Source organism: Apis cerana, linkage group LG10 (genome assembly GCF_029169275.1).
Source record: "Apis cerana isolate GH-2021 linkage group LG10, AcerK_1.0, whole genome shotgun sequence".
NCBI lineage: Eukaryota > Metazoa > Arthropoda > Insecta > Hymenoptera > Apidae > Apis > Apis cerana.
The window spans coordinates 5,557,293-5,574,823 of record NC_083861.1 but is presented as its reverse complement, the minus strand read 5'-3'; the positions used below and the strand labels follow the sequence as shown (position 1 = coordinate 5,574,823).

The 17,531-nt window shown below is 28.5% G+C and overlaps 2 protein-coding genes across 3 annotated transcripts in view; one reads left to right on the top strand and one right to left on the bottom strand.

Moving 5' to 3' along the window:
- LOC107992883 (26S proteasome non-ATPase regulatory subunit 1) overlaps nt 1-17,531 on the bottom strand; it is an 86,545-nt gene that overhangs the window by 67,849 nt on the left and 1,165 nt on the right. For both annotated transcript variants that reach the window (XM_017048996.3, XM_062080897.1), the window contains exons 5-10: nt 17,043-17,510; nt 16,719-16,945; nt 16,380-16,632; nt 16,068-16,256; nt 9,930-10,145; nt 8,708-8,772 (exon numbers count right to left, since the gene is read on the bottom strand). In XM_017048996.3, coding sequence (XP_016904485.1) covers nt 8,708-8,772; nt 9,930-10,145; nt 16,068-16,256; nt 16,380-16,632; nt 16,719-16,945; nt 17,043-17,510 — 1,418 coding nt within the window. The remainder of the gene's footprint in view (nt 1-8,707; nt 8,773-9,929; nt 10,146-16,067; nt 16,257-16,379; nt 16,633-16,718; nt 16,946-17,042; nt 17,511-17,531) is intronic.
- Nucleotides 13,476-16,050, top strand: LOC107992885 (phospholipase A1-like). Its single transcript, XM_017048998.3, has 7 exons — nt 13,476-13,634; nt 13,704-13,869; nt 14,124-14,269; nt 14,511-14,762; nt 15,385-15,573; nt 15,669-15,804; nt 15,911-16,050. Exons 1-7 carry the CDS (start codon nt 13,607-13,609, stop codon nt 15,966-15,968), a joined length of 975 nt encoding a protein of 324 aa, XP_016904487.1. The 5' UTR covers nt 13,476-13,606; the 3' UTR covers nt 15,969-16,050.

Sequence of the window (17,531 nt, the reverse complement as noted above, 5' to 3'; positions counted from 1 at the left end):
AAAAGGCTTACTTTTAAATTTTCTTTATTTAGGAAATGGAAGAAAGATAAGAAAAGATAAATTATATGTTTCTTGACATCCGAGAAGGGATCGGATATCAATTTTCTGATAATTAACAATTAAGAAACAATTATAAAATGGCAACAAATGAAACGAAATCGAAAATGAATATGCATAACATGAAAAAAAATACTTGATAAAATTTTTTTACGTTATATAACACGTATATTTGCGTTATCGAGAAAAAAAATTGGCAACAACCAACTCGATGTCTTTCGAACCACGGTATGTTAATTTATATCGAAGAAAAAAACGAGATCTTCCTTCTCAATACTTAATTCAACTCGTTAAATTAGTTCGAGAGTTCACGACGAGTTGCAAAATTTCCAACTTTTATCATCACATCTCTAATAAAAAATTATAAGATTTCATTAATTTTTCATTCCTCGAGGTTTCCAATTTAATTTCCAGTCACTTCCACATTCAAAGATGAAACATCGTGTTCGAATATCGTGGACTACGAATACACGAATTCATTATTTCTTCTACTTCTTCGAGACAATGGAAAAAATATATTCCCATTTAAAGAAACATCCGAAAGGAAAATAACTCCGGATGGAATATTCCTTCTGCTGCCCCTAACCATTTCCATAAATATAATCTCTCCTTGGAGGAATATTTTCACACGTTTGGTCCGAGGCATTGTTATTCATTGCCAAATTTCATTTATCGTATTAAATTTCGTCAAACTATTAAACGCATTCGATCCACGTGATATATAAATAATTCCATAAATTTAGCGAAACATGGAATAATCTAGATAAAAGATAACCTTCGATTACGGGGTAATTAAACACGTGTTGCGAATATTAACACAAAGAACTCGGTTACGCGTGCATTAATTTTGCATAAATTGTTTGAAATTTATTTTATATTGTCCATGATATGTGTTTACGAGTTGCAATTTTCGAGAGAAGGTCTCAATGTTGTTAAACAATAAAAATAAAAAATCGAAAAGAATTAAAATAAAAAAAAAGATTATAAATGAATTTTGTTATATTTTATGTTTCATGGTAATTAATAATAACTTTTTAGAATATATATTTTTTTTACAGAAAAATTTTGCTAGAAATTTATTAATTTATTAAAAATTTATTTTTGCGTAATGAAATACGTACAATATCTTCGTTATATGTCTCTACATTCTACAATTTGAATTTCATTAGATTTTATTACAAAAAAAGATAGATCATAGAAAATGGTTTTTACCTTATTTATTCAACGTGTTAATACTTTCTATGATTCATATCTGCATCACACCTTCGTAAGAAAAATGTCACAAGTCAACAATTTTTAATTTATATTGTATTCCAGAAATATTTTCTGGTTTACCATTCGGAAAAATGTCACATGTGAGGTTCAATACTACAAATGTCAAAAGTTGAAGTTGAACTACTAGTGTCATGAAATGCTACGTAAATAATCAATTTTCTGAAAAGTTTCAGTTCTTTTTTTTTTTTTCGATTCGTTTCTTACACGAGTACAGCATACCATACCATAAGGTATATCAACTTTTTGATATCCTAACAAAAATCTGATATTTTGATCAACGAGAAACTAATTAAAAACGCACATTTTAAATTTGCATAATTAACTAAGTAAATTTTTTAAAAAATCTATAAAAGAAAAAAAATAATAAAAAATGATAAAAAATCGTTTCAAAGAGAAATAAAAAGTAGTTTGTTGAAACAAACATAATCTATTCAAATCCCAAATCGATTTATTCTTAATTCAATATGTTATTATTGTTATTCCTTCAGCAAATGCATGGAATTTTTTGCTGAGGAATAATTACAATTATGAACATAGCATGTGTACTAAGTACTCTCGGAGAAGATTAATGATTACTTAACCAACTTGAAGGAAAAATGGCTTCAAACAACCGTAAATGGTCATAAAGCTCGAATAAGGGAATTCATTAAGCTAAAAAAAAAAAGAAAAGAAAAAAAAAATGTTGATGATACATATATATAAAACTTTGTCATTTAGTTTAAGTAAATTTCCAATAGTAGCTTCATTAATGATTTTTTAATTCGACAATTCTATTCGAGATTAAGTTCTTTGGATTTTTTTTCTTAACGATCGAACAATGGAAGATTTGGAAGAAGATTTTGTTCGTAATAAATAAATTATCACATCGTTTGAAATATACACAATATTTTGATTTTTAAAAATGTATGGATTCGCTTAATCTTTCGTGGAAAATTAGTATACGTGTGGAATCATAACCGAGATCTTTGTTAATATTCGTGACACGAGTTTAATTATCCGGTAATTGAAAAGCAACGGGTTATTTCCATGTCGGATTTTATTCAGGGAAATTTTGTTTGTCGCTTTTACGATTTGCATAATTGGACGAATTCAATACCAGTTGCTTCTATCTATCTATCATTATACGTTGTTTGTTATATAAATTCAAGAGTTTGAAAATTTGAAAATTCTATAGAATAATCGTATCGATGATTATTCGTTAATTTATTCCTATATTTTTACCTATTTGATTATCAAATTCGATTTTTGCGAGTTTAATCAATTGAACGATTTGTGAAGAATTAATGTAGTAAAATAAAAATTTTTCTTTTCCTTTGCAAATATATTATATATACATATATTTGTTAAAAGTAGATTTACGAATGAAATAATATGATTTGTGATTTTCTTTCTGAAATTCATTTACTGAGAAATTTATCATAATAATAATAATAATATTATTATATTTTCGTGGAATGTTTAATGAGTTTGTTAAAATAATATGACAAATGATGAGAATTAATAAATCACATCCCAAAGTGAATTCTGATTAATCATCTTATTATCTTATTATAATGTCAGAAAGCAAAGATAATTTCTCTAATTTCCTTAAATTTGATAAGTGGTGATCAAGCTTCTCTCCCCTTTATAAAATTCATCTTCTTGATCATCAATGACGACAATTTTTATAACACATATATGTCAATTAATTAAATAAATCTTTGAATAAACTGATTACTCTTAAAATTTTCGAACGAGATCACACATCTTTCATTTCTGCTTCAATTCGATCCTATAATTTTTTCTTTTCTCTCTCTCTCTCTCTCTCTCTCTCTCTCTCTCTCTCTCTCTCTCTCTCTCTCTCTCTCTCTATCTCTCTCTCTCTCTCTCTCTCTCTCTCTCTCTCTCTCTCTCTCTCTCTCTCTCTCTCTCTCTCTCTTAAAATTCGACGACACGCATAAATGTTGTTTTATAGTTCATTGTATTTCTCGGTGCAATATTTTACTGCTAACTCGATCATTCCGTGCTCGAAATTGTTGTGAATAAAGATGGATAGAGGGAGAGATGAGAGAGAAGAGACGTAACGAAACGAATGGTTCGTCCAACCGTTGAATTTCTATTCGTTTCCTAGAAATTATGGATTGTGCAAATAGACACGGTGCAAATACAGTTCCGCTTAACGACTGCGATATATCTCTGTTATCGACCACTTCCGGCTTGATTTTGGCTCGATAAAAAAGAGGCCGGTGTAACAGTGGTTGCCAAATATTTGGGCACAGCCCAATCTTTCTAATAATTGACTTAAACCGAAATAATGATGGATGGACTCGATTATATGAAAATGTTTGAAGAGTTCATTCTACAATTCTGTGTATAATAACTGTGGACGAATAATTTGAAACAATTTAATTAACCCACATCTATTTAAGTAATATTTCAACATCTCACTTTGATCCTTGGATTTAATTTAATATTATTAAAAACCATTTTGCAGTCATTTTGAATATACAACTCGTTCATTTCTTTTTTTTTTATTATTTTAACAATATCAATGATGCGACAAAATAAATATTCTATTTATATACGTTGTTTATAATTTATATATGTTTCCCTTTTGTAATTTATTAAGTTAAAAAAAATTTTAAATAAAATCCACTAATTAAAAAAGAAATCGTGAAATTCTATTCTACGAAATCGTTCAAAATGATTCAAAATGACTGTTATTTATAAAAGATGTAAGTAATTTTTAAAAGAAAAAGAATTTATTGATCGCATCCATAATCGAAATCAATGGACATAGTTTAACGAGGGAAAGGAGCGAAATAATCTAGTCACGATTCGCGGATCCCATTTAGCGGATGGAAATCCCTCGTCTCGTCCTTCTCCTCGGCCAGAAATTAATTTACATTTATCCCCTGATTACCAGCGTTGATTAAAATCGAGCTTAGCTTAGGATCTTGTCCCTGCTTAAAATGTCCCTCTTCAACCCTCCTCACGTTTCACGGCTACATCACAGGTCATCGATTTCCTCCACTTTTCGAGTCTATTTAACCCAGCGTTATATCAACAACTCGAATTTAAGTGATTCATTCGTCCCTATACTCGAATTTCTCGCCAAGAAAAATCCGAAGTAGACGAGAGATTCTTATAGGTTGATTAATAGATATCTACTTGATGAATCGTATTGCTGGATATCTTAGACAATAGTGGATCATGGATCAACTATAAATTGCTTGATTAAAAAAAAAAATTGATTCAAATCAACTAAGTTTTGCGGAAAATTAATTTGTTAAATATTAACGTAGAAATTAGAAGGATATTATAAAAAATTGCATTGTACACATTAATTTTGAAAAATATATATAATTATCCTAGACATAGATTATCCTCATCTTTCTCGAAATAAATTTAGAGGGTTTAAAAATTTACAAAAGAATACAAAAACGTTCGAAAGAACGATCGACTGATCGATTTTCGTATCATTCTTCGAACAATTCTTATCATTAAGAGAGATCAATAATTCGTAAAAAAAATTCGTGTAAAATTCTGTACTCAATGATCCACAATTTTCGCGAGATGCAAGGATGCCGACCATTCATCCTGTTCGACAGTCCATTCCGCGATACCACGAAGATCGATCGACTATTTTCAATTAAGAGTTTCCACAGGGCTATGGTATCGATTGCCCACCGTATCGAGATTCATTGAACTTGGCGAGCAAGAAGAATTCGAATGCACTCTGGAACGAAACCATACGATACAGGAGGAAAGAGAAAATTTTTTTCTTGAAATTTGAAAATTTTTAACGTAATTATATATGTAGTTATACAATAGAAATGTGTATGATTTGATAATTTTAGACAAAATTTTTAATTAAATCGTAACATGTGCTATAATGAAATTATGTAAAATATTTTCTTTTTACGATTTTAAATTGGGGAAAATGTACGAAAGAAATTGAATTGATAAAGTTAAAAGAAACTTTGTGGAATTTGTCAAATTCCATGTAAGAAGATAAATTTGTGATAAAATTTCTCGAAATTCCCATCAAACGTTCAAAAAGAATATAAAATAAACCATACGCAAAAATTATTATTCCAAATACAGACGTGATGGAGATTCATTAAAAATTTTCATTGCGCGAAAGATATATTTTCTGAATCGTCCAATTAATTTTTTATTACTCTTTGAAACGATCAAATTCATCCTTCAACAATCTGAAACAATAATCTACATTTGCCCGCTCATCAAACTCGAAAGATCAGAAGTCAATCGAAGTCAAACTTTGTAAAACAAATTCTTCGCCATCATTAACAATAGAATAAATATTTCTCACTCGTGTCGTTCAATTTCGAATTTTGTTCTACTAAATTGATTCAATTATCCAACAGAATTCACAGATCGGAGGGGAAAAAATACAACGAAACAAAGAATAATAAATTCAATCGATATAAACATTTCTTTACGTATCAATTTCTATCTATCTATTTACTTTAGAATTAATCCTCCACGAGCCTTCATCCAAGTTCTAACTTTTGCAACTTTTTTCTTTTCTTTTTTTCTTTTTTTAATCGAAAGAAAGCTATTCATTCCGATCCCCATTTCTCAAGGGTTGATCGATCGATCAACAGAGACGGGGGCAAACCCCGTCAGACAAGGATATAAATAAAAGCGATCGAGAAAATTGTCACGGTTTTTCCTTCGGCCACGATTTGAAAGGGGATCGGCGTTTGATCGATCCTCCCCCTACCAGGTCTGCTTAATAGAAAATGTCGGCGCAGATTAACCACCGCCGCCTCCAGACCGCGAAAACTGCACCGTGAAATCGTCGAAACGAGAATGGGAACCATTCGGACCAGCCGGATATTGGATGAGTTAACGGCAGAATGAAAGCAACTTTCAATCCGTCAAATTCTGAGAGATGAAAAGCATCGATCGCTTTCGAAAGCCCCTTCGACGTTGGATCGTCGATCAGTGTGTATATATATATATAGTATAAGTGGAGGTATTAAAAAAGTTTCGCGAGATTCGTTGCACGAACAGGGGTGGAGAAAGGTTATTCGATGGAAAACAAACGTGGTCCTCGCGTAAGGGATGGGGATGGAACAGGAAATTCGAGGAATTTTCGAGGGGGTAGGGGAAATTTGAAAGAGATTCTGGCACGCCTTTGAGCTTGAGATACGGTTACAATGGGTAAAATTGAATTTATAAAAGTTGAGCGAGAATGGGGAATAAAGTGTTCGAGGAATACGATATGGGGAGGGGGAGGGGAGAGATATTAAGGTTGAAGATGGATGGAACAGATGAAGTGAAACGTTCGAAGGATATTAATGAAGTTTAATTAATATTGGATTCGATGGTGTATCGGGGAAATTGTGAAATAAATTTTTGAAGAATATGGAAGAGCTGTGATTATCGTCGAACTTAAAATATTGGCGGAATTATGGATTGGAAATATTTGAGGAATGTGAACGTTTAATAACGTTATTAAATAAAATGTGAAATAAAATGTTGGTAAAATGTAATGAAGTTTAAATATTATTAATAAACCGATGAAATTATAAGATACAATCTTTGAAAGAATATTAGTGTAAATGTAATTTTTTTAGAAAAATGAGGTGTGAAATTTTTTTATTTATCTTTGGAGAAGAGAAGTGTATGTGTATGTGTATATATGCGTGTATTATTTATTTTAGACAATTTGCATATATATATATTTTAACTAACATGTGAGTGAATTGTAGATATTATTTCATGTTTGTTCAATTTTATAAAATCCGATATCATTTACTGAAATTCCGAGTGAATTTATTTATAAAAATATATATGCAAATATTTTACCTACGAATCATCAAATTAAATAAAAATTAATGCATCATAGATTTCGTAAAGGAAAGATGAATATGGATATATTACTTTATTTCGACAAAAAGAAATTAATTCGTTTTTCTTTAAATGATAATAAGGATTAAGATATGAAAATCTTATTTCAAATAGAAAGAAAATAATAAATAATGAATCATGAAAAATGCAATAAAATGCAATATATTTTTTGACTGCACAAAAGTTTTTTTGTACAAAAAATCCTACAAAAGTAGAATTATTAATAGTGATTCATAGATTATTGTGGATTTTTATTATAATATGCTATAAATGAATCACAAACGAAATCACAAAAGAAAAGCTATAAATGAATAATCAATCTTTTGAAATTAAGAAAAAAATAGAGAAAGAGAAAAAATCAATAAGATCATTTTCAATTCGAATGTAATCTCAAGAGATACAATAATTTATCAATTCCTAATGAAATTCTGATAAGCTGATATCGAATTGATTAAAGTAACATTGTCTCTCGAAAACTCTCTTCAGAGGAAGTACTTATGCAAGAGAAAAAATTATATATGTGTACTCTAGTTTTTTTTTTTTTTTTTTTTTTTTTAGATTTAAATTTAATTAAACGTAAACTCCATTCCACGATATCTTGAAAACTACGTGTGCAGTTTAATTTGATTTTGAATTTTCATCGAATAATCCAAAATTTAATTTATAATAACTTTATAAAAAAATTCTTTTTTATTATTATAATAAAAAGGAAATAACTTTAACTTACAAGTATACTTTCTAAAGATACTTGTTGAACAGCGTAGGAAAAAATATTTAAATACTGCAAGGAACATGATACGAGGAAATATTAACACGATCTCAGAATGGTAATTTATTAAGCTACGTTGCAAATTTTCTATTTTCGCAAAATCAACTAAAAAATAATTGAAAAATCAACACTGATCTCCTGTTTAGAAATTACAATTTTGATAAAACTAAAATATCATGCCCAATTTTAAGCAGTATAAAAATATAAGCCTAATTTATCAAACAAGTCAGTTTGATAAAATTGCAAAAATGGCAATAACATCAAATACCGATTATTCTGATAAAAATTTAACATAGAAAAAACAGCGTTAAACTTAACAATATTAATGTGAATTTAATATAAAAATACACGAACATAAAAGTATATGAATAATCCTATCCTATATTACAGAAACTGTATTATGTATGTTCAAATCAAATAAATTTGTCATAAGTAAAATATAACATAAATAAATATGATTCATAGAAAATTAAAAAAAGAATAAATTGTAAAAGATTAGCAGCTTCAAATTTGATGAATTTTTATTTTCTCTCTCTTTAGGTATTGTTTCTTAAATATTTGTGCGGATTATCATCGAAATAACTCTCATCGATATTATTAACCTCGTGAATCTAGGTTATTCCAGGAAGCCAGAAAACTTCCGGAAGGAACATCGATACTAAACCTAGCCATCTCGAGGAATCCGCATTCCTCGACCTCGTATATTGACTTCCATGAGTTTAAGTATTCTTTTGTGCTACTCACCTGAACAACAAGAATCCGAGGCCGGTGACCGCTGCTCGTCGAACATCGTCGTTCACATCAGAGACCTGGAAGAACATAATTTTACGTTATTATAGAGAACATTTAAGAAAATGAAATATTCGAAAATAAATTTCAACCTTTTATAATTTGAATTTTATGCCAGTGTTTTTCGATCGAAATATCATCACGAGATACATTTCAGATAATTCGTGATTGAATGGAAGATAAATAAAAATTTTTATCTTAAAAATTATGGTATAAAACACATATATAATTTTAAAATGAATTATGGTATCTTGTATCAAATATATTGTCACTAAATGGCATTAGATAATGTTCTTCCTTATTTTATAAAAAAAAATACTCGAAAATATGAATTTTGAACAACTATGACATTAGATTTTTATAAGTTTTTGAGGTAAATAAAATATACTTGTATCTAATTTATCTTATTTCATTTTTCAAGTTTCTAATAAAACCGTAAAAATTCATCAATATCATAAAGTTATTAAAAATTACTTAAGGAAGTAAATCATATAATAACAATTTGATAAGATTGATTCAATATTTTATATATTGATTTATGTCAATTAAATCGATGAAATATAATTCCAATACAATTATCTTTAAAAAATATATATATACTGTTACAACATACAAATAAATCCTTCAACGATTAAAAATTTTAAAGTTTGATGACATTATAAAATAATAAATCTAAAAAAATAACCACGCGATTAATAATAAAAAAAATATTATATGTTCGATTGAAACTGATAGAAGAAATCAGAAAAAGAGTTATTTTCCACTGCAAATAGCTCACGAACGCATACATCACTAACGACAAGGTAAAAATTATTAGAGTTCAGCTCAGAATGTTTTATCCCTATCTGACTTTTACTCGTTTCGTACATCGACGAATTTTCTCAATAAAAACATCGAAGCACACGTGCAAATTTAAAAAAAAAAACAAAAAAAAATATTATAACAAAGAAATATTTAGTTTATCCAAAATACCATTGCAAATCTAAAAACAAAAAAAAATATTTGTAAATTAAAACATTCGATTAAATTCCACGTAAAGTTGTCAAATATTTGATATTTCTATTAAAAAAAAAAAAAAAAAAAAAAAAAAAAAAAAAACACGAATGATAAAAATAAAATGAAAAAAAATTCATCAGACAAAGGAGTAAATTTTTGAGGAGTGTTGCATAAAACTTACAGCAACGTGCAGCAACTTCCTGATGGCCTGGTTGTTTCCGGTTCCACAATAGGCCATCGCTAACGTGTACATTCCACTTCTACGTAGAATCGGATCTTTGTCAGCACAAAGGGAAGCGACCAAAGGATCGGCTTCCTCCAAACGACCGTACATGGTAAACGCGATACCCACTGCCAATCCTCGAAGGATCTTTTCATGTTGAGTTTCTTGGGCGTACTGAAAAAAAAAATTTTCTTTATGTAGTAAAAATTGTATATAGTATTGTACATAAAAGAAAATCAATCAAATTATCGATACAATTCATTTTGTAACATTTTTAATTCAAACAATATTACGTATTTTTCTTCAAGGGAAAAGCAAGTGTTCCTAATTCCAATTTGTTCAATTTTTGTTTGAGAAGAATTTTTGTTTCAAAAATTTTTTAAAAATTATATTTATTATCTAGAATTCGAACGAGATTGCGAAGTGAGGATGAACTAATTTTGGAGTGAAGATTTAAGGTAATGGGAAAAAGATAAAATAACTTCTCGAGATTGAAATTTTCAAGAGCAGATATGTATTTAAATTGATTCTATGAATGAGAATGAGAAGTTTTGAAAGGAAAATGTATTTCGTGTATATCTGGAGTGCGCGCGTGTACATTTTTTCGAATGCACTTCAGTGTGATAAATAAGTGAATTAGCTATAAAAAAAATTTAAAAAAAGATATATAAACCAAAAGGTAAAAAAACAAAGATATTGAATGCATGAATGATAAAGTTGAATTCCTCTTCTTGTTACTTTTTCATCAAACTATGTTGATAATTTCCCAACGATTATATATCCATATAAGAATTTATATTTCTAAAGAAATCCGTATTTTTATACATTCTCCATACCAATTATTAATTCATCAAATTTCCAAAGTCCCTTTCCAATATTACATTACATCAAACTAATTACATCATAATAATACTCGTGTCACTTTAAAAATCCAAATAACGATCATACATTGTATAAAAAACAAAAAAAAAGTTATAATCTGAAGAACAGGCTATTCCATCATACTTGTCATAGCCTCGCAAAAACGATATCTATCAGCTCTTAGAGATATCAACCTTGAAGATACACAATCGAAAAGATCTCAATCGAAGAAGCGTCATATTGACCTAATTTCAATAGATATATATGCAAAATGTCAAATATATTATAATATATATTATTTTATTATCATTGAAAATCAATTAAAAGTTAAAAAAAAGCAAAATAAAATAAAATAAAATACAAAAATTGATATATAAAATTATCGATTGAGACTTATTTGTTTATAAATTATAAACAATTTAGTTTAAATGAAATGAGATGATATGAAACACGTGTCTATCTCGTTATAAATAATCGGTATTTTTCTATAATTTTTGCGTTTGTTTCGGCCTCAACAATCGATATTTCAAAGTTATCTCACGAGCATAATTATCACGCGACATTATTCGATCGATATCGTCTGAGAATCTTATTTTTTTTAATCTTTCGATAACGAGGCGAAAAACGAGATAAACACGTGGGAAGAAAATCGTATTCTAACGTGGAAACGAAATTCATCGGTGGACAGGTGGAACAACCTTGACAAATCGATGCAGTTTGTTCTGCACCTATTCTTCCACCGACAGTAAGTGGATTTCGTTGTTGTACCCGGTGGGGAATCGCTAAGAAATACGACGCCACGTTATTTTGCGAACAAGAATCTCTGTTTCGCGAATAAATGGGCCGAGATTATGCGAGAAACATGCTGTTGGAAAACCTTCCTTTGCAATGGGGGTAGAGATCGAGGGGTTAAATCATCGTTCCGTTTCTAAGTTTTCGTGATAACGAGTTGAAGATTTTGTTGCTTTATGCTTCTGTTTACGAAAATGGTGGTATTGCAATTGAGAAAATTTGTATTAAATTTTACGGTTTCAAATTTTTAAAAGAAACCATGCTTAATGAATTATGCAAAAGACAGGATATATAAAATATCTAACGTTCAGAAAATTTCAGAGGAAAATGGATAATGACACGATTCATTTGAGTTAATTATAGTGTTGTTAGTTTATTACTATAGTGTCATAAAAAAGTCATTTTGACCCCATATCAAATAAAGAGTATTTCTTAATCTTTTTCAAATTATGATTTTTATAATAAATTGTGACGATTCTTCCAAAGTTTAGATTTAAAAGAAATTATGCAAAAAAAAATATTTAAAAAATAGCACAAAATTTTTATAACTCTTAAGAATCTATATAATCATTGATTTTATATCCTTACATCCCTAAAAAACCCCTAGATTTCTAATCCAATTACTAAAAACAAAATCTGAAGAAAAATTAGAAAACGAGGCTATGACAGAATTTAGATTAAAACTGACTGAGATCAAGACAAACCTGATGGAAAAATCATTTCATGATGACAAATAGAAAATTATAAATTTTTTGTTTATTCTATTTGTAAAATATTTCTAAATTTCAAAAAGTGAATTGCTTGTTGTGTATTATTTGCAGATAATGTTTGTGAATATTATAATTAAGTTGAAAATAAAAGACAAATAACAAAATTCTAATATGCTAAAAGCAAGAATATCGAATATCTATATTTAACAATATCTATTTTATTATGAAATAAATGATAGTTTTGTAATAATATGATTCACGATTATATTTTTTTAATAATAGTTCATAAAGAAATAAACGATTAATATGAGTCTATCTTTTGATCATTATTTAATCACGTGCTAAACAAGATAATAATTTTCTTTAAAAATACGTAAAATGAAAAAAAATTATAAATCATAATCACTATCAAATTATTTTTAGGGACAATTCTGGCGCCAATTCTATTCAAAAGAATAGATATTTGTTATATTTTTAAATCTTAAAGATATAAAAACATGATAGTTAATTAATTAATTAATTAATTAATTAATTAATTTAAAATAAGAAAAATAAAAAAACGAACAAGTGATAAAATAGAAAAAGTTGATTATTTGATTGCAATTTTTGAAGATAAATATAATAATCACACAATAATGAAACAAATAATGAAACGTAATACGTATATATTTAAAAGATGAAATATATTAAAAAATATATTGAAAAATATTAGAAAAATGATCATTCGTCAAAAAAATCTTCAAAATTTAAAATATAAACTGTAATATATTCCTAAATAAATAAATGATAAAATCGGAACGATATAACGATAAATAAATATAAAATCTCAATGCAAATCAATTTTTGCCAAAAAGTGTGATAAAAACAATCGAGCAGATCTCGATCTCAATAATCAACACAAATAAACGATTACATAAAATCAATTAAATCTCAATCTTTATCTCGATTAAAAACCAAAATTAATTCCGCCGAAAACATTTATATCCATAATTCCAAATATAAAAAAAAAATGCAAAACTATTTTAACACAATTCTAATACAATTTGAAATACAATTAATTACATTACAATAATTGATATTAAAAACCATACTATTTTCCAATTCCACGCGTTTATGTGAGCGTGAATCATCAATCTCACATCATCAATCGAATCACTTATCAACGGTATAATAGTACTCGAGTGATGATTGTTTCCCTTAAGCCTATAAAAGAAGAGACAACGCTCGAAAGCTGCGGATTTGAATTATAGTGCGGAGAGAATAGAAGCAAGCATGGTCGCCAACGCATCGTTAGCGCTAAGTTTGTATACGAATATCACAGTTGAACTGTGGAAATTAGAATAATTCGAGAGAATTTTTTTTTTTCCAGTCGTTCCTACGTTGCTGCAAACTTTGGCAACTTTCAATTATACGGTATTCCCGGATGGTGATGGAGTTCCACATCTAGTACATCTCGATAACACCCCATTATCCTTGGAGGAAGTTGGTCTTTTGAATACCAATTTGAATACGATTACTTTTACGCTTTTCACACGGTCAGAATTATTTTTATATCTTTCTTTCCTTCGTATTTTCTTATTATCTGTATATTAATTTAATATACAGAGTGTTGATATGTATTTTAATCTATTCGATAATCTACTTGAAGATTGATTTCAAAATAAATCTAAAATTGGTATATTAAAATTGTTTCTTTGCTTCTAAAAAAAAGTAGATAGACTCTCAATTAGAGTTATCAATCGCGAAAAAAAATAACTAAAATTATTAAAAAATATATTTTCCATTTCAGAAATAACCGTGCCGGCGATCGCTTAGTATTAAATGATATGAATTCGATTAAAAACAGTAAACTAAACTCGGCAAAAAACACGATCATAATTACTCATGGTTGGAATAGCGCTGGTACCACAGAAGCTTGCACACTTGTGCGCAATGGTAAATAATATTACAACTGTAGAAATTAATTTGATTTACGTATATAGATAGATAATATGATATATATTAAAATTCGAAAAATTTCGAAAAACAAAGAATATAAAAAAAATACTTAAAAATATTAGCATCAAATTTATTATAATTTTGCTAAGTTAGTAATTCTTAATTGGATCAAATAATTCTAATCTTTTATTCGTTCGATTTAATAAATTTTCCTAATAATTTTTTAATCTTTCCTAAGGTTTTCTTAAAGTTTGGGACAGCAATGTCATTATCGTAGATTGGAGCACAATAGCAAAAAACATTTATTCTACTGCAGCAAAGAGTGTCCCTAATGTGGCTAATCACGTAGCTTCTTTTGTGAATTTCTTACGCACAAAATTCAATTTACAAACGTCCAAGTTGACAATGGTTGGACATTCTCTTGGAGCACATATCATGAGTTTGGCTGCAAAGAGCGTGTCAACGTATAGCAAAGTCGCAGAAGTTGTAGGTGAGTAACGATATGTTATATCAATTCTTTCATTTTTCTAATTCGAAAATTTTAATAAAAAAATTTTAATAAAAACCCTTTATATATGTAAGTCATAAATAATAAATAATAAATTAGATATGAAATAATTGTTTGTTTGAAGATCTCTTTGAAAAGATTAAATTAAAAAAGTGTATTAAAATTAAAAAAAAAAAAAAAAGAAGAAGATAGAAAAAGAATAATCTACTGAAAACAATAAAATAGATGAACTAAATTCTAAATGAGATATAAGTAACGATACTTTTAAGTTTAATCGATAAGTTATGATAATATATATTTAGATTATCACCATATTAAGAAAAGTATTTTGAAATTTATCGATCAATTGATTTTCGAACAATAATTCTCAAAAACAAGACAATGCTATGATCATATGATGCTATTGTCATGAAAGAAACAATAATTAATTTAATACATAAGTAGAAGTAAATGAAAAATTCTATACTAATAAAAAAATGCAAACTTTTTAATATTAACAAATTTTAAATATTAGATTTTTTTGAATTATTTGATATAACCAAATTTAATAAAATGTTATTTATAATGAATAGAAATATATTAAATTTTTAAATTGCAATTGTAGCTCTCGATCCTGCGAAACCATTGTTCGATATTAAAAATGCCAATGGCAGAGTAGATAAATCACATGCATTAAACGTTCAAGTGATTCACACGTGTCCTGGATTATTGGGTTTAGACAAATCAGTCGGTACTTCTGATTTCTATGCTAATGATGGAAGAAAACAACCGGGATGCAATAACGACTTGCTTGGTAAGAAATTTTGAAATTAATTAAATTAAATTAACTTCCAATTTAAAGTACACTCGTTTGTATATACAATGTTAAAAATAAATTTTATTTAACAGGAGCTTGCGCACATGGACGTAGTTATGAATATTACAGCGAATCTATTACGAATCCAAAAGGTTTTCCTAGTACACCTAAATCATTTTTAGGTCTGAAAACAACGGTATACATGGGTGGCAGTGTTCTTGATCGGAAGTAAGTTTCATTTTACATTATTGTGATTAAATATATATTTGTTTTATTTTTTTTTATTTTAATTCAATTATCTATAACTACTATATATTATTAACTTCATTTATAGCGCTAGAGGATCCTACAATTTCAAAACTGGAAGTAAACCACCTTATGCGTTAGGATAAAAATATTCTTTTTTTTAATATAATTTATATGTATGTTAAAATTTGTTTTCTTTAATTCATTAAAAATTTTTTACACAAAAAACTGTATTATTTACTTACCGCAACCATATCCTCGATTGCTTGAGTTGATTTCGATCCCAGCATAACCATACCCATAGCAATACCTGCTGCTTCACCAGTAACAGCATCATCTTGATAAAGATTGAATTTTAACTGTTCATACACATCCTGTCTATGAGAGCCCATAGCAGCCAGACCCAGTCCTAAACAACCTCCATGACGAACCATCTGTGAACAAAAAACCTCGATAAATTGTAGTATTATTCGATAAAATGTAATATTATTATATGGTTTCAAGCTCTACTTTATTGCTCGAATAATTTTATAATTGTATGAATTATAAGTACATACCTCATTCTGCGCATCCTTCAACTGACCAAGTAAATAATCCGTAATTGCTGCACCGTGATTTGCATGTATAAGTCCTAATGCATACAAACCACCTCCTTCGGAATAACCAGCTCCGGCTCCTGAATCACGCGGAAGATAAGATTGCATTAAAGCTAAAGCTTCTTGTTCGTGACCTCTATGAATGACTCCTAAGGATGCTGTCGCTGTTAATTTCGCCCAGTTCGTGGCTCTGGCTAACCATTCTAAATTATCTCTGAAATACGAATAAGAAAGAAAATAAAGTAAAAAAAAATAAATTATCTAAAGTAGAAAAATAATAAATAAAACAAATATAATTACCTTAAAAATTGATCACTTGTAGTTCCTGAATGCATGTATGCATTCGCGATTACAGTGGCAGTATGACAAATAGATACACGTATAGTATCTTTAGTGTTTTTCAATATCAGCATATCCGTATGATTACTACGAATTAGGAATTGGAGATGCAAATCAATCGAAATTTCACCACCTAATATGCTTGATAAAGCGTCTACACGTTCTTGTTGCTCACGTTCTTCAGCGTTCTAAATAAATGATACGATTAGATTAATAAACTATTAATATATATAACATAATATATATAATATATTATGCATGATTTTTTTTATTTACAAAACTTACCAAACTTTCAACACTACGTTGGGATTTTTCCTCAGAAACTGGTGTAGTACTTTCAGTTTCCATTACAGGTGTAGATTCAGAACTAACAGCAGCTTCAGTAGATACTTTTGCAGCTGGTTTTACAATTGGTTTAACCATAAGAGCTCCTGGAATGGGGGCTGTTGCCCTCAAAGCTTGTAAGACACGTCCAAGGAATTGTTGAGTTGCTGATTCGTATAAATCAAATGCAATTTGATAAGCCATAAGAACACAATCTTGAGAACCTTTGCTCAGTCTATCTAATAATTCAGCAACAGCTAATGGATCATCAAGGAATATCAAGCATTGACACATATTGACATAGTCTGGTGTTCCCAAGTTACGATAAAGGCTCACTAGGCAACGAAGAACAGTATTACGAAAACCACGATTCTGAATAAGACTCATAACAACTTGGAAGGCATAAGATAACATTCCACTAACATCATCCTATAAAAAAAAATATTTATA